Here is a 17,746-nt window from a genome sequence, read left to right on the forward strand (position 1 = left end):
TCCTGAGCAACAAAACCAGGTGGTTGCTCCATATACACTTCCTCGAGAAGTTCACCATGAAGGAAAACATTCTTAATATTCAACTGATAAAGAGGCCAAAGACACATAACTGTCATGGAGAGAAATAAGCGAACAGAAGCAATCTTGGCAACAGGAGAGAAGGTGTCACCATAGTCACAACCATAAATCTAAGTATAACCTTTAGCAACCAAGCGGGCCTTAAGGAGATCAATCTGACCATCGGATCAACTTTAACAGTGTAGACCCAACGACATCCAACTGTAGATTTACCAGAAGGTAAAGAAACAAGATCCCATGTGCCATTGGAGTGCAGAGCAGTCATTTCATCAACCATTGCATGTCGCCACCCAGGATGAGAAAATGCCTCACTAGTGCTCTTAGGAAGAGAAACAGAGGATAAAGTAAAGACATAGGCAGAATATGATGAAGATAATCGACGGTAACTCAAAAAATTATAAATATGATGAGGATTACGAATAGAGCTATTACCTTTCCGAAGAGCAATAGACAAATGGTCAATAAATGACAAGGCCGAAGTAGGAGAAATCGGTGGGACAGGAGGTGAGTCATCAAATACCTCAGCTGAACAGAGAGGAGGAGCAACAACACAATGTTGACAATGATAAACCTGAAGAGGACGAGAGAACGCATCTAAAGGGGGGGATAGATAGGGAAGTGACAATACTTCAGAAATGGGAAAAGATTCAGAGGATTAGAAGAATGGAGAGTCCTCAAAGAATGTGACATCAGCTGAAAGAAAATAACGATGAGTGTCAGGAGAATAACAACGATAGTCCTTCTGAAGTTGAGAGTATCCCAAGAAAATGCATTTTGTAGCCTTGGCGGAGAGTTTGTCCTATCTAGGTGTGAGAGTATGAACAAAACAAGTATAACCAAAGACACAAGGAGGAATGAAATAAAAAGGTTGGGTAGGAATGTAGACCCTCTATTTTGTCTTTCTCGCACATGTCGTTTACAGCAATTCCCTGGTGGCCTATTAATACTCGTGTAGCCTATCTACTCTAAGCCACCTTGGGGACTATGGTTGAGGGATTTATCGAACTCTATTGCAACTCCTGGTAGCCCATTTAGACTTAGATACACTTAAGCACCACCCTAGGCCCACTTAGGCCCTTTAAGCCCATTAGGCACCATCCTAGGCCCATTTAGACACTTTAGGCTCATTTAGGTACACTTAGCCCATTAGGCATCGCCCTAGGTCCATTTAGACACCTTAGGTTCACTTAGTGCACCTTAGGCCCATTAGGCATCACCCTAGGCCCATTTAGACACCTTAGGTTCACTTAGTGCACCTTAGGCCCATTAGACGCACTTGGCCCATTAGGCACGGCCTTAGGCCCACTTAAACACTTTTCAAGGTTTAGTTTCACTTAGATTTGTTTTCTTGTTTTATTTATTTATTTATTTTATTGATTGCTTTTAAGATTAAGTGAGTTTTGATATATTTATATTATTTCATCATTATTATTATTTGTATTTTTGTTTATTTATTTTATTTTATAATTGCATGAAATGAGTTTTTATTATTATTATTATTGGTGGCTTGAGTTTGACACTTCGACTATTATTATATGTTGCATTAGTTTAATTCTTTTTATTATTATTATTAAATATATTTACCATTTATTTATTTATTTTTAGGTATGTATCCTTTTATCTATGTATTGATATTTTCCTATTTGGGATTTAAGGACTTCTTGAAATTTTAATGAAAGGAATTTTGACTTTGAATGACGGGAATGGTTTTGACTTCATGGATTCTTGCTTTCTTTTTTGGAATTTTTTTTTATTGTTATTTTTCCATGTAGGTGGAGTCAATGGGAAGGTGTGCAGATGATGCTCATGGAAAGGGACCACACTATTTTTTGGAAAGGTGGATTCGGGGCGTGGAAGCGGAATATAAATAATGGATGAATAAGGATGGTTTTTTGGGGAAGATACAAAGAAGGACCAGAATTTTTTAGAAAGGAAGGAGAATGGCACACGGGTTGATGGATGAATGAAGCCGGTTGTAGGGAAAATTACCAAAGTGGTTTTGGCAAGTGAAAAGGAAAAAGAAAAGACTCAGCATGTACGTGGACGGAATGAGGGCTAGGTCTAAAAAAAAAAAAAAAAAAAAAAAAGGGAAAATTCTGAACGTGCATGGAAAATGCATGGGGAAGGCTGGTTTTTGGAAAGTTAGGCTGTGCAGGAAAAGATAGCATATTCGGTGATGAAGTGGGCTGGTTTGGAGAGGAGAAGAGGGTAGAGGAGGAAAGGGAGAAAAAGACATTATTTTCTGGAAGGTGATAGGGTGCAGGGGCACCATTCTGGGACGTGAGGGGAACCGCTGGAAAGCAAGCACAGGTGCAGCCGCACCCTTGAGGAGAAGCGACTTCTGGAGGTGCAAGGTGCAGCCGCACCCTCAGGGGAATTTCAGGAAGAGGCAGCCACACCGTGAAAGGAAAGAAATTTTTGCATTCAAGAGGAAGGTGAAGGAAACTGGAAATAAGAGGGGAGAAAAGAAAGCTGGGTTTGGGGAGACAATCTTTGATCCAGTTTCTCTCATCAGAGACATCACAGTCACACCAGAATTTTAAGGGGAGAGTCTTCTGTCCAGAGAGCTACAAATCGGGTTCCGAAACGTGATCCTCCACTGCTTGTGTTGCCGCAACACCTTGTGCCATACTCATGCATCTCCGGTAACACCCTACTACCATTGGAGATCCACACCAGCTTGTCAATCCCGCTACCTGAACACCACAAGCGCACCAGAATTTTAAGGGAAAGGCTTCCACCACTCTACGGATCTTCACGACTTCATCTTCAAGAGCACAAGTGTGCACGCTGTCAAAGGAAATTCCACTCCATTAACGTGCAGTGCATTTGGGATTGTGCAGAAGCCATCATGCCATGCATTCTTGGCACAATTGTTGAAAATCCTATTGGCATTTTTGGTGGAAGGTGGCCCACGCGTGTGTGAAAAAGGTAAGTTAATTCATTTTATTTAAGTTTTCATTCATGAATAACCATTTCAATTCATAGTTGTTTAGAATCTTATTTAATTTAATTTATTCCAATGTTAACATATTCATGCCGTCAAGTGGTTAGATTTAGTCTTAAAGTATTCCCATTTAGCCTATGTGCTTTGAAATTTTAATTCTTTTTTTTAGTTAGTTTGATTAATCCTATGTGGTTATATCCGTGTTTTCAAGTCATTATTTTTTTATTTAGTTTGATTAATCTTATGCGGTTATATCCGTGTTTTCAAGTCATTATTTTTATTTAGTTTGATTAATCTTATGTGGTTATATCCATGTTTTCAATTCATTGAATTTATTTTTGATTGATTTTATTTAATTCAAAAGTTTTGAAGTTTCTTTTTTTTTTTAGTTTATTAGGTTATTTGTTCCCTCATGAATAAGTTGATGAATTTCATTGTGAATGTTAAGAATTTAATTACATATATGAAATGTTACGTGTTATAAGATATGGTGGTTTGAATTTAAAACAAAAACAAAAAGAAATAATAATAAGTGAGCATAATTGTTGTTATATTTTAACTTAGTGGTTTGAATAAAATACTAATAATAATAATAATAAAAAGTAATAAATAAATAAACAAAAAAAAAAAATCCTTGAATTGAAACAATGCGTGTCGCCATGGATAGATTGGTGTTGGAGATTTAGTTTGATTGAAAGAAGAATAAAAATCTATAAACTAAAATAATGCTATTACCCATGTAAAAAAAAGGTTTGGATGTATGCTTGAATAAAATAAAGTTAATGGGAATGAATATGTGCAGCCACGTAACGAGAATTTGGTGTTAACATTTGAAAAAATAAAAATATTAAGCACATTGAGAAGAGCTAATGGTCATTTTTTTCTTTATTTTTATATTCAGTTAATAATTTAATTTCTTTTAAAAATAAAAAATAAAAACACATATATTTCTTATTAATTTTGAATACCCATGTTAACTTATATTGCTCCTCAAATTATTAGTTTTCAGCCTTGATTGACCTATAACTTTGTGTTTGTCCTTAAAATTAATAATTGTTATTTTGATTGATCCATGTCGATTTTTTTTAGAATCCTTAGCCGTTGATTTTAAAGATCCATGTTAATTTATGTTTGTCTCCGAGTAGTTAATTATTGATTTTGATAATCTATGTCATTATATGTTGTTCTTTAGATTATTAGATGTTGTTTTGGTAATCCCAATAACGTTTATTATTTCTGTGAAACTAAGTCGATAATTGTGAATATCCCGTATTATTAGTTTCATTTTAAAACTTGTTTCAAAACGCTTGATTAATTTATCTTAAGTTTAGACGCATTCGAAATTCCAACAATTAATTCTTGATTATTTATACTAGTTTAAGTTTTTCTTGAAATCTGTATTTATTCATTTAGTTTATTATTATTATTATTATTTCATTTTAAAAATAGAATTTTTTTTTTTTAAATACTCGTTTTTTTTTTTTTTTAGTTCTTAGTAATAGAATGAAAGTAAAAAAAAATTTCTTCGACATTAGCATGTAATTTTGGTGTTAAATTGAAAGTTGGATTTGTTAAAACGTTAGTTTATTTTATTTAAATATCTTTCGTTAGTTGCTATAATAATTTTATCTTTACTTTGATTTTCGGAGGTCATCGGAAAATAGTGAAGGTTGGCCTCCATTCTCACCACTTCAATTTTCTTGGTTGTCAAAAATTTTGCTTTGAGACTTTGTTCTCTTTTGTTTTGCTTGGTATTTTAATTCATACGTTTTACTGTTTTCAAATTAATTTCTTTTATCTTTAAAACATAACACTGTTCTCAAAAGATCTATTTAAAAATCCATTTCAAAAATTCATTTAAAATTCTTAGAATCAAAATCTCATTCCCTTTAAAAATCCATTTCAAAAATTTATTTAGAGTTCCTAGAATCAAAATCTCAAATAATGCGCAACCACGTTTTGATCGGTTTGCATCTTTCTCAAATTTCGAGCAAAATTACAATTTCAAGTAAGACATGAATCCAAGCTTGTGGTCCCAAACAAATGGGATAATTCTAAGCTAAATTTGTGTATATCAATTGGGGAATTGGTGAAACCCCAACATAAAGTCTCTTTGTTTTTTTGAAACTCATCCTTGTTGCCACCTTTGCTATTCGGTGAAATCAGGTTTATTTATTTTTTAGGAATTATAGAGAAGATATAAGTGATAGTTGATGGTTTCGTATACTATGATGCTAATTAAATAGCAAGCATGCTAGGACTTGTTATTTTATTGTTTGTTATCTAACCCCTCATGTCTTTTGGAAGCACGTTACGAGATATCTATGCTATCCAGGAACGTCCCCTGTCACCTATTTTCTAAATTCTATAAATATGATTGTCATTGTAAATTACACCTATGTTTGAGAATACTTGATTGTTTTGATGTTTATTTGATTGTTTGATCATATTTGATGAGGATGCATGTTGTGTGATATATCATCTAAACTAAGCATTGATGTTTTATAATAGCGCTCGGGAAGCGGTTCAGGTACGCACCCTAACTCTCCTTTGTTGTGATCTTATCTTGTCAGACATGCCATTTTTTTATGATCACCTTAGTCAACCTAGGTACCCTTAGTTAATTAATTAATTGCCACATCTCCCTCAACTTCGTCAGTAGAGACCTTTATAGGGCTTAGAGGGGTGCTACCTTTCAAAGGTACCTTCCCAATAGGTAACCTGATCCCCGGACTTAGACTCGGGTTTTTCAAAGACATGCTTTTTCCAAAAACTATGGAGTCACATTTTAGGGTTTTTATTTCTTATTTTATTTTCCCTTCAAAAATAAAAATAAAATAAGTGGCGACTCCGATTTTTCCAAAAATTATTTTTCAAAAAAAAAAAAAACGAGTCTCGTCGATCGAGTGGGGACGCACGTGAAAAATGCGGGTCCACAAGGAAAAAGGAGGGAATGAGGGATTTGGTCATGTAATATAGATGAGGGCATACGATTAATCAAGTAACAGGCTATAAGAACAGCATCCCCCCAAAAACGAAAAGGAACATGACTATGGAGAAGGAGGGTACGAGCTATCGCAACAAGATGTCGATTTTTATGTTCAGCAACCCCATTTTGTTAAGGAGTATAAGCACAAGATGACTGATGGAGGATCCCATATTGGGACATAAAAGAAGTAAAGGGTGTAGAAAAATATTCCTGAGCATTGTCATTGCGTAACACTCGAATAGAAACATTGAATTGTGTTTGGATTTCAGCATAAAATTTCTGGAAAATAGAGAATAACTCAGCTCAATTTTTCATTAAAAATAACCAAGTACATATTGAATAGTCATTAATGAAAGTGACAAAATACTAAAATCCTAAAGTAGATGCGGTCCGACATGGACCCCAAACATCAATGTGGATAGGTTCAAAAGGAGACTTTGCCCGATTATTCAAACACTTTGGGAACGAGACACGAGTATGTTTCCCAAGCTGACACGACTCACACGCAAGCGATGACAAAGTGGAAAAACGAGGGACCATCTTCTGGAACTTGGAGAGACTAGGATGACCCAGACGATTGTGAATGAGAAGATGAGCATCGATGAAAATGCAAGCTGCAGGAGATGAAGGTGATGTGAGGTGATAGAGGCCTTGAGACTCATGCCCTATGCCAATCGTCTTCCCCGTACTCCGGTCCTGCAAGATCATAAATTTATCAGAAAAAGTGATAGGACAATTAAGAGTGCGAGTTATTTTGTTGATGGAAATAAGATTAAAAGGACACTCAGAGACATAAAGGACATAATGAAGAGGTAGGGAAGGGAGAGGATGAGCCAAACCAATACCTTTAGCCATAGTTTGGGAACCATTAGCTAAAGTAACAGTAGGTAAGACAGAGGTAGTAGTAATAGAGAAGAAAGAGTGTTTATTACCAGAGATATGACTAGATGCTCCAGAATCTAGAATCCATGGGCCAAGAGAAGGAGACTGAGTAAAACAGACAGAGACATTACTGGTCTGGGCAACAGAAGCTGATGCGGCTGCCTAATATCGGAGATAGGCATCATAATCACTACCAGTAAGGGTGATACTCTGAGATGTGGAGCTCGTAGCGAAATCAGGTCGAGATAGCAGAGGATCAGATGATTGAGCAATGTGGGCAGTGCAAGGAGGCCGTCCATCTAACTGATAGCAACGATCTCGAGTGTGACCAAGCTTATTACAATAGGTGCACTGAGGACGTTGTCTTCGACCTCGATTGCCACTACGTCCTCCTCAAGAGTTAGTCTGAGAGGCTAACACAGATGAATCTGAAGGACCATCAGTTGACAAGGTCTGAGTAGAGGAGAGGCTTAAGAGACGAATGAACACATCATCCAATGATGGTACTGATGGACTAGCAAGAATCTGATCTCGGACAGACTCAAGATCTGGACGGAGGCTAATGAGGGTTAACACCATAAAGAACTTGTCAGTCTGTATTTGTTGAGCTTCAGCACCATTAGTGAAGGGTATTAAAGTTAAGAACTCCTCCTTAAGAGACGTAATATGGCTAATATAAGTAGACAGATCCATGTCCTGATGTCTCACATGAACAATATTAGAAATCACCTTATAAAATCGTTGAATATCATTCGTGTATAATCCTTTAACCTGAGTCCAAAATTTAAAGCAGGTTTTGTAGGCACTAAGATGATGTAAAATTTTGAGATCAACAGATTGCCATAATACGCTGCATAATTGTGCATCGTTTTTCTTCCATTGCACTTTGTCAACATCAGGCATAGTATCCTCAGGTGTAACAAGATGATCCTCATAACCTTGTCCCATAAACCAGAGTTCCACGGACGCTGACCAAGAGAGATAATTCTCACTACCAATCAATTTTCTTGATGTGATAGCAGAAGATCCAGAGATGACGGATGTAAAAATAGGATTTTTAGTCGCCATATCCACTACACCTGAGATTGAATCACGTTTGGATCGAAGAGAGCCCTAAAGGGAGGTCGGATCATAGCTGTGAAGGAAGAACCTGGTATGTCGGGACCCAAACAAAGGAGAAAAGTGATTGGAGATGAAGAAAAAGCCTTCCCAAGGCACACACAGGTCTCGGCCAAGGAAGGGAGTTGTCGTCGGAGGCTAAAAGAAGACCCGCGGAGGCTTAGAAGTGCAAGACAGCGTCGGACGAGCCTGCTGGTAAAAGCTTGACACCAGAAAGTGGGCCACGCGCCCTCACACGCCGGCGTGTGGGATTCAAGTCGCTGGAGAAAAACAACGCATGGATCGGTTTTTGGCTCCGATGCTTTGAGAAAAGTTGCGAATTTCTTCTTTGCACTCCTAATGATGTGGTCAGTGTCGGAAAATATCTCTAGAAAAAAAAAAGTCGCCGAAAAATATTGCTGGAAAAATGTTGACAGTGATGAGGGTTTTGTGATCATGATATGGCTGATCGGAAAGCTTTGGGAGATGGAAAAGGTGACCGGAATGAAACAAGGTCACTGGACGGATTCCCGGAATTAATTACACGGGTAAACCAGAAAGAATAAAGTTTTCTCCCTTGGCTCTGATACCATGTTGAAAGAGAGAGAGAAAAAACCTTAATTCTCATTCATATGATTAACTTCTTACAATAGAGAAATATATATACAAAACTAGGTTGAACTAACTACCATATATGTGACCTATATTAAGAAAGGAAAAAAAGATTGTACACTATAAATACATTATATTCAACATTGTATACTTTTGTGTACTTTAAAGCATTGTTTTGATGCTCTTTATTTATAATACTTTCTTGCTTTACTCAAAAATAAAAAATAAAAAATTGGTCATTCAAAATAATCCACTCACACAAGTCATTTTGAAAAAGGACACATGTACAAACATGACATCTAAACCCAAACCAACATTTTCTTATAACTAAAGCATGTAGGCCAAGTTTGAAAGTTAGAATAGAAAATAGGAAAAAAAAAATTTTGGGATAATAGAGTTCTTGAGTTGGTGGGTATGGAGGTTGGGGTTTACTCAATTTCTTGTCGGTTTAAGAATGTTGATGATGGTTTTGTTAGGTTTTTACTGGGTTGTATGACCCTACACAGAGAGGTGTTAGAGAGGATTTTGGACGAAATTGGGATCTATAAAAGGACTATGGAATGACTTGTGGTGTATTGGAGACAACTTCAATGTTGCAAGATTCTCTTAAGAACGTTCTGGTGGCAACCATAGGTTGTCTACAACAATAAGAAGATTTTTAGAGGTCATACATGAGCTTCAACTAAGAGATCTTCACTTGATAGGGGGCCTTTTTACGTGGAGGGGGGGTTTGAATAATCAAGTCCTTGCACAGTTAGACCGCTTCTTGGTATCTGATGATTAGGAAGACCACTTCCATGGAGTGTTATAGTACTTGTTGCCTAGACCTGTTTCAGACCATGCTCCAATTCCATTGGATGGGAGGTGTGTGTAGAGGCTCCTTTCATGTTTAAGAATATGTGACTCAATGAAAAAGGTTTTAAGGAGTTAATGAAGTCTTGGTGGATGACCTTTAATTTTAGGGGGTTCCCAAGCTTTGTTTTGTCATAAATTTTGAAAAACCTTAAAGGTTTTTTGAAAAGGTGGAACACAAAAGTTTTCGGGAATGTGGTTGTTAAGAAATTAGAGGCCTTGTCTCAAGTAGAATTCTGGGATTCTAAAAAGGCGTAAGGTACCTTATCCTTTGAGGAAAAGTTTGCCAAAGAGAGCTCAAAGGTATATTTTAAGAAATCGACTCTGATGGAATAAATAAGTTGGAGGCAGAAATCTAAGGAGGTTTGGCTGAATGAAGTGGACAGAAACACCAGTTTCTTCCACAAAATGGCAAATGCTCATAGGAGGAGGAATATTATGGCTAAGGTCACTAATGGGGTTTCTCTCACAGAGGAGGTTGATATGAGGAAAAGGGTTGTTCAGGCTTTTTAGTCATTTCTATCAAAACCGCTAGGGAAGTGGCGCCCTAGTATAAGGGATATGTAGTTTACTATTCTTCACAATCAAGATGCAACAAATTTGGAGGAACCATTTCGTGAGGAAGAGGTGTTCATTGCCCTGTCAAAGTTAAATGGGGATAAAACTCTAAGGCCAGATGGATTTTCTCTGGCTTTCTGGCAAACACTACTTGGAAGTAGTCAAGGTTGAGGTCTTAAGTTTCTTTAAGGAATTTCATGAACATGGGTGCTTTGTGAAAAACCTCAATGCAACGTTTCTAGTTTGGTTCCCAAGAGCACGCTAGCTAGCCTGTCAATCTATTTTATGCCTCTTTTCCGAATGTTGAGGAAGATTCACATAAGGTTGGAGAAGATTCAAAAGGACTTTTTGTGGGAAGGTGGGACTCTAGAGAAAAAGCTTCATTTAGTGAAATGGGATATTGTTTGATTAAACAAAAGAAAAAAAGGCCTTGGAGTTAGATATCTTAACTCTCTTAATAAGGCTCTCATTTGCAAATGGATTTGGTGTTTTGCTAAGAAAATGGATGCTTTTTGGAGAAAAGTTATTTGTGGTAAATTTGGGGAATTGGAATGGGGATGGTGCTCTAAGGAAGTGAGGGACAACTATGGTGTTGGTCTATGGAAGGCTATAAGGCTTTTGTGGGAGTTAGTCTCTTCTAGAATTCTCTTTGTAGTGGGCAATGGGAGAAGAGTCAAGTTTTGGAGAGACAGATAGTGCGGGGATGAGCCTTTACGTGTGTCTTTTCTTTCTTTGTTCGCTTTAGCTAGCTCAAAAGAGGCTTGGATGGCGGATTTGTGAGTATACTCTTCTATAGGGGGTGGATGGAACCCAAGCTTCTCTAGACCTCTCAATGATTGGGAGATTGAGACAGTGGAATGCTTCTTGTCAAGGATTTAAGACAAGGTGGTGGTTGAGGAAAGAAAGGTTTTGGGTGGTTACAAAGAGTGGTTCATTTTCTGTTAAGTCCCTCATTTTCATCCTTAAGGAAGTACAGGTAAGCCATTTCCCTACTAGTATTGTATGGAATGTTTGGGTCCTTCCTAAGGTTTTTTTTTTTGCTTAGGAGGCAACATGGGGAAAAGTTTTGACTTTAGACCGATTGCAAAGGAGAAGGTGGTCTTTAGCCAATAGATGTTCCATTTATTATGCTTATGAGAAATCAGTTGACCACACTCTCTTGCATTGTGGGAAAGCAAGGTTGTTGCGGGAGCTCTTGTTCTCTTTGTTCAAGGTGTGTTTGGTGATTCAAGCATTCATTAGAGAGACCTTTTTAAGGTGGCAAGGCTCATTCATTGGAAGAAAGAGAAAGAAAGTGTGGAGGGCAACGTCTTTGTGCCTCTTTTGGACAATTTGGAAAGAGAGAAATAAAAGATCTTTTGAGAATATGGAACTTTCTATTCAAAGGTTTAAGTTCTTGTTTTTATGTAGCTTATTATCTTGGACAAACATGCTTATAGAACATACTTCAATGTCCTTAGTTGATTTTATTGATTGGTTGGGGACGAATTTAGGCGGTTGTTGTATGCACTGTGTGTACTTTGGTGTGCCCCCTTTTAGCATTTTTATACAATTTGCACTTATCAAATTATATATATATATATATATATATATATATATATATATGAAAACATAATTTCATTTTTCTTTGTTAATGTATTTAGATTAATTTTTTAAAATGAGAACAAAAATAAAAAAAAATTATTACTGTAAAAACTAAATCCTACTTTCACTAAGATTATGATTACTCTCTTTTGAGTAACATTATGATTTACTTTTATTCTAATCCTATTTTCATTGAGTACCAAATTGCAACCCTAGAGTTTCACATTCCAAAAATAAAATAAATGAGGGGGAAAGGAGCAAAATAAAAGAGGAAAGCAGCAACATTCAAATTGAAATCAACATTTAGGAGAGACCTCAGTTGCCTTTGTAGGAACATTACTCAATTCAAGTTCTTGCAACACATTGTCCTGAAAAGGAGAGTACATCAATGAAGTAATTTAGCATGGGAAGCCCAGATTCTGGTTTCTTTTGTGGTCAGAAACTTACAACATGCCTTTGTTATGTGGCATCAAGCTTTGGGGCCGTGTCCTGGAAACCATGGCAGTCCTGGCTGATGGCACTGGTTTGATTCTGGGATCAGAACAATAGGTCCCAGAAAGATGCGCCACAGATCAAGAATGATTGTAACAAGCATTGCAGCTCCCAGAGCATCTACAGCCACCCTGGGCAAGTCCCAGGTATTCCCAGGTTTCTCATCAATCCTGCAAGTATGGGTAAATGCCCATCAGAGAATTAGTATACTGTCAGAACAAGGAAAATAGCTGGTATAAAGATTCTTCAGGAATCTAGTTTCTAACTGATCACATAAAGATCTTTTATTTTTCTACTTTCATTTTCATGCTCTTTGAATTTTTCAAAATACAGAAGACATCTAAGATATTTTTTCTTACTCAGGTTACCTTAACTGTAAACGAATGGTAAACTTTCCTATCCATTTCCCCTCATACTGCATGATTTTCCTTCTTTCTTTTTTTTTCATTTCCTGATAGGTTTTCCCTCCAACTGTTATTTACAATCCTAGTATGATATAAAGGGAAACCCAAGCAATCGCATCCACATTGCCAACCAAGTAAATGAACATAATCTTTCCACTTTAAGGGCCACTTGGGATATAGCTATATGCTTTTGGCTTAGGCTAAAACCTGAAGCCGAAGCTATATTTTTAGAAGGAAATATGAATATAGTAAAAGTTTCATTAAACATGAAATAAATTTCTACATAAGCTAAAATAGAGGTTCTAGGAGAAGTATTGTTTGAATTCTTTTAACAAAATCAACCAAAAAAACCCAGAACTAGAGCAACAAAAAGTGTCACTTCTGAGTATAAAGTGCATGGTCATCGATCTTCAATATACACTTGTTAATATTGCCCAATTTTACAATATTTATAGTCCATGCATTCTATCTTAATCCTGTATGTCCTAATTCCTTTTGCTTCTAGAACGGTTGTCCATAATTCTCGGTGTCTATGCAACCTTAATCTCATCAACTAGGAGTATTAGATAAACCAAAAGGGCACAGTGCTTCCACTTCACACCAATGATATAAAATGGAAAATCTTCCCTCATAAGTCTTATAAGGGTGTGTTTGGTATGTGGGAATAGGAAATGGAAATAAAATGAAAATGAAGATGGATCATAATATCATATAGAATTTTTATTCTTATTTTCATTCTAAAAAATCAATCCAAACACATAAATGAATGGGGAATAGAACTGATTTCTCATTCCCACCATTCTCTATCCCAAAGTTCCAAACAAGTCCTAAAATTCCATCCATAACCAATGCACTAGAGATAAATTCTACAAATTATATAATAATCGTACAACCATGCTACTGTAGGAAAGTAATTTAGGAAGTCTAACACAGAATCTTTTTTTTTTTTTTTTTGGACAAGTAAGCAAGAGGAAATATATATTAATGAAAAGGCCTATGCACCAAGATACACAGGTTGTACAAGTCTACAACAGAATCTGGAACATATTATACGAGCTGCAAGTAATGCCTACAATTTCCTCAAACCAGAAACAGTTCATATTAATCTAGTGGGTTGAATTCTTACCTCAGAAACATTGGGAAGCTTACAATGAAATAAATAGCATAAAACAAGGACCCAACTTTGTACATGGATGCCCGGTCCACAAACTGATAATATGGAAACTGCACATGTTCAAAATAAAAATAACTTGTCTTAGTCTTGTTTAAAGTATCAGTGCCTACCGCATTGTTAAGTACTATAGTTTAGCTTTTATAGTATCAACTGGGAAGCATTTCAAAGAAGCAGCAAACTAAAAATTCTCTCTTATTTGTACATGCAGATATCCAGAAATCACATAATTTACACTGAGTTTCAAACATGATGCTCAACTTCATACAAAGGATAGAGCAGGATCAAAATCAGCCACTAGTTCATTACATGGCCTAGCCAGTCATATTTTCAAAAATAATAATACCTTATTTTTTATACTAAAATTCCATCTATATACATAATTCACACATTAGAGACACTTTTTTTTTCTAATTGTAAGTGTGATCAATTACTGCCAGTGTTTTCCCTAGAATGAAATGGCCTCTTTATATATGTTTTCCCCCTTTTTTCGATAGGCAGCTCATTTATATATGTGTTATCCCAAACTGGATATGTATATTAGGATATCAACTATCAAGACCTCATTTCACTAACTCTATTTTTATTTTTCTAATGGCTCCTCCTTAAGGACATCTTCATATCTTCTGATGCTGAAAAAAAGGGAAAAATGAAATGAACTCATTTCCATAGGACATAGCAAGCATGTGAAAGATCAACAGAAGTACTATTGGGTCTGTTTGGAGGCTTCCTCAGTGGTTCAGTTGAAAAAGTCCAATGAGTTGCAACAGATGCTTGTGGAAGCAACTGAAACAGCTAATAGGTAACTTCTCTAAATTAAGAGTAAAAAATAAATCATATCGTAAATAAAAACAATGCTAAGGGTGATATTCAACTCAACAAAGCCTATTTGGAATTGGCTACATAAATCATTTCTCACTGTTGTACTTTATCTAGGGGTGTATCCACTCAGGCCAACATTGAAAAGCTTCAGATTTAGGTTAATGAGGGCTTGAGAAATGTTCTAATAATAATAATAATAATAAGAATGAAAACAATAATAATAACTAGCACAGTAATCATGAAGACACTTACATTAGAAATAGCTATAGTCTCTAAATAGGCTATGAAATAGGCAAGAGCTAAAATCCATGCAGCCTCAGTAAACCACTGAATTTTCTCTGGCAAATCAGCAATAGAATGTCGTAGTCTACGAAGCGTTATGTTTGACGACATATGGTAGAATAGGAAGCAGACATGTGTGAGAAGGAAAGTGGTGTGTGGTACCTGCACAAAATAAAAATACATATATATATAAAAATGGCATTCCCATAAATAAATAAAATGACAAGGCAAAACAACGTGCAACGGCAGCACAAATTATTGCTGCAGTTATGGCTTACATTATTCATCTTCCATGATGGAAAGGTATATGAAGCTCCCAAAACTGTAAAGAAATAATGGGTCCAGAAGTAATTCCCAACATAACTAAAGATTACTATCCACAAACTGGCCTGCCACAAAAATAATTTATGTTTTAGTCAAGGTGCATACTTCCTAGAAAAGTTACCTTTCTACAAAGCACAAAAAGAATGCAACAAAATAGGAATTTAAATAGGGAAGAAGATAAGCAAGGAACAGTTAAACATCAACAATTGAGACAGAATCCACAAGAATATTTTTTTGGTATTCTTTATCATTTTCCTTGAAAACAACACAACATCAACTATGGCTTTGCCTAGGAATCCAGCAAAATGATATAGAACACCTTCACAGTATTACAGCACTCTCCATTTTAGATCTTCATGGAATTTGGATCAAGCAACACCTCAACCTAGATATTCAAGCTCACCATTTTCAACTCAAATCCTTGCTTGAATGCTAACTTTCAGCTATGATAATTAGCTATTAAAGCAGTCTAAATTTATAAGCATTAGTACTATTTTCAACTGTAGCATAAATAAAATTTATGGACCTGGAATATTTAGAGAACATGACTTGGTACACGCCGAAAATAAGGTTACTAATATGAAAGAGTTTATGGACAAAACACTAACCTTTACCCAATAACGGTCCTTCAAGCACAGGCTCCTATCAACCTGCAAAATTACTCCAAAAATAAGAACTTGATAACATATACAAGTAAAAGCAGCAAGCTACTTCAGTTATCCTTCCTCCTGAACACTCCAACTGCCAAAATTTACATCAGGGATGTAATACTATCTGCCAAGGAAGTTATAAACTTATAGTCCTGCAGTAATAAATCAGAATACCAATCTCTGTTTATCTTCCTTATATTCTTTTCATCCAAAAATTCTTATTACCTATCAATAAAGAAAAAACAATTATAGTCCTTCCTCCTGAGCACTCCAACTGCTAAAATTTACTTCAGGATGTAATGCTATCTCCCAAGGAAGTTATAGTCCTGCAGTAATAAATAAGGACACCAATCTCTGTTTATTTTTCTTATATTTTCCTCATCCAAAAATTCTTATTACCTATCACTAAAGAAAAAGCAATTGTAGTTTGATAATGTCAACTGACAGCAAGTCACAAGAGACAAAAGGTTTAGGTAACAGTTCACTTGGAGTTTGTTTGCTGCTAGGGAAAACAGAATGTAGGAAATGGTATTGGAAAATCCCCATGACTGCAAAAAAGAATATTGATAACATATTTTGCTGAACATACAACGCAGATACATCAACAATACAGTGTAATGTATACAAACAATAAAATCTTAGTCTAAAATGTAGCCCAATCCAGAGACAAACTCACTTGTGGCCTTTTCTTTTGTTTTGCATTGAAACAAATCCATTACAGGTGGAAAAGATAAAGATGGTTTAATAATTTACCTCCCCCGCAAATTGCATAGGTATCAAGAAAGAAGGAACAGCTGAAACCAATCCGAGAAGCAAGTATTCCAATTCCGTAAAGTTCTGCAAGCCATAATGAACTTATGAGAAAAGTCTAATTATCAGAAACCAAAGAGAGAGAACTAAAGAATTATCCAAAACAAAAAAGTTATATCCAGACATTTCTTAACATTTTTAAAGCCAAATGTGATTATAGGAAATTGCAAGAAAAAAAAATAATGCAAATATTTGCAATAGAGTTCAATTAGAAGCAATTCTTCATCGAAGTAATGCTCTATGTACGGTGTACATAGCAGTGCAAGGTTTAGAGGAAGATCTGACGAGATTTACGTTTTGAATACAGTGGTTTTTAGCATATTCTAAGAAAATGAGCAACTCGACTTCGATATGTCTAACAATCAACTTAAGCTCAATCTCTCCCATCCAATTGTTCACTTCTTTTATTTTCCTGAGTTCTCTCAGCAACCAATCGGAGCGAAAAGATGTCCAAAAAAGAACCCGAAAACGTGAAATTTCACTTATCTGAGAATGCGAGAAATGAACTTTCACCAGCAAGCTTAAGACGCTTCATTTCACTTCCAAGAATAAAAAATGCAGGCAAATTGAAAATGCAGAAAAATTATTAAAGACCAACTCTTATATAGCCAACTACTGATTTCCTCTCTCTCCTTTTCTTATTCTCGTTTTTTCTCAGCAAACAAACAGACAGTAAAGATAGCAAACCTCGTATAGCTTGTACGGAACGACAATCCCGAGGCACAAAGTGAGCCAGAAAGGAGTGTAGAGAAGGAAAAACAACTCTCCCCATCTCTTGCTCGGATTCGTAGCCAACCACAGACTCGAAGAAGCCGCCCCTGTACCTGTAAACAATAGACGCAGTCTCTCACAATGCTCAAACCCTAATTCCACTGTTTGTTTCCAGAGAAAACTCCCCTAAAAATAAAATTAGAAATGAATCCAATCCAATTGAAGACAACACAGAGTGGACGACCAAAAAAATTATAAAAAAAAATTAATCCCAGGAAACAAACTGAAGTCGAGAAAATAAAGGATTGAGGAGAGCGAGAAAAAAAAAAAGTTGATTATTTCATTTCTACCGCCCATGATGATCTGGCCTGTTTGGTGTGATGGGTATCTGGGGCCTCTTTGGTGTGAAGGAGTGAGGCTTTTCTCCTGGTTTCACTCTCAGTGTCTTTGAGTGTGTGTCCTGTGCGAGTGTGAACAGCG

At 36.1% G+C, this 17,746-nt stretch overlaps 1 protein-coding gene across 3 annotated transcripts; it reads right to left on the reverse strand.

The window, feature by feature from the left end:
* Positions 1–11,863: 11,863 nt before the first annotated feature.
* LOC100262783 (cycloeucalenol cycloisomerase) lies at positions 11,864–17,746 on the reverse strand. 3 transcript variants are annotated; one of them, XM_019226709.2, is made up of 9 exons: positions 17,617–17,746; positions 17,243–17,379; positions 16,499–16,582; positions 15,704–15,745; positions 15,050–15,160; positions 14,742–14,933; positions 13,623–13,720; positions 12,055–12,262; positions 11,864–11,968 (listed from the first exon to the last, which is right to left on the reverse strand). In XM_019226709.2, exons 1-8 carry the CDS (start codon positions 17,621–17,623, stop codon positions 12,070–12,072), a joined length of 864 nt encoding a protein of 287 aa, XP_019082254.1. In that variant the 5' UTR covers positions 17,624–17,746; the 3' UTR covers positions 11,864–11,968; positions 12,055–12,069. The 3 variants fall into 3 exon arrangements, with proteins under 3 accessions (XP_019082254.1, XP_010663733.1, XP_002283559.1); XM_010665431.3 differs by having other exon boundaries at positions 12,048–12,262; XM_002283523.4 differs by having other exon boundaries at positions 11,864–12,262.

This window comes from Vitis vinifera, chromosome 17, assembly GCF_030704535.1.
Source record: "Vitis vinifera cultivar Pinot Noir 40024 chromosome 17, ASM3070453v1".
NCBI lineage: Eukaryota > Viridiplantae > Streptophyta > Magnoliopsida > Vitales > Vitaceae > Vitis > Vitis vinifera.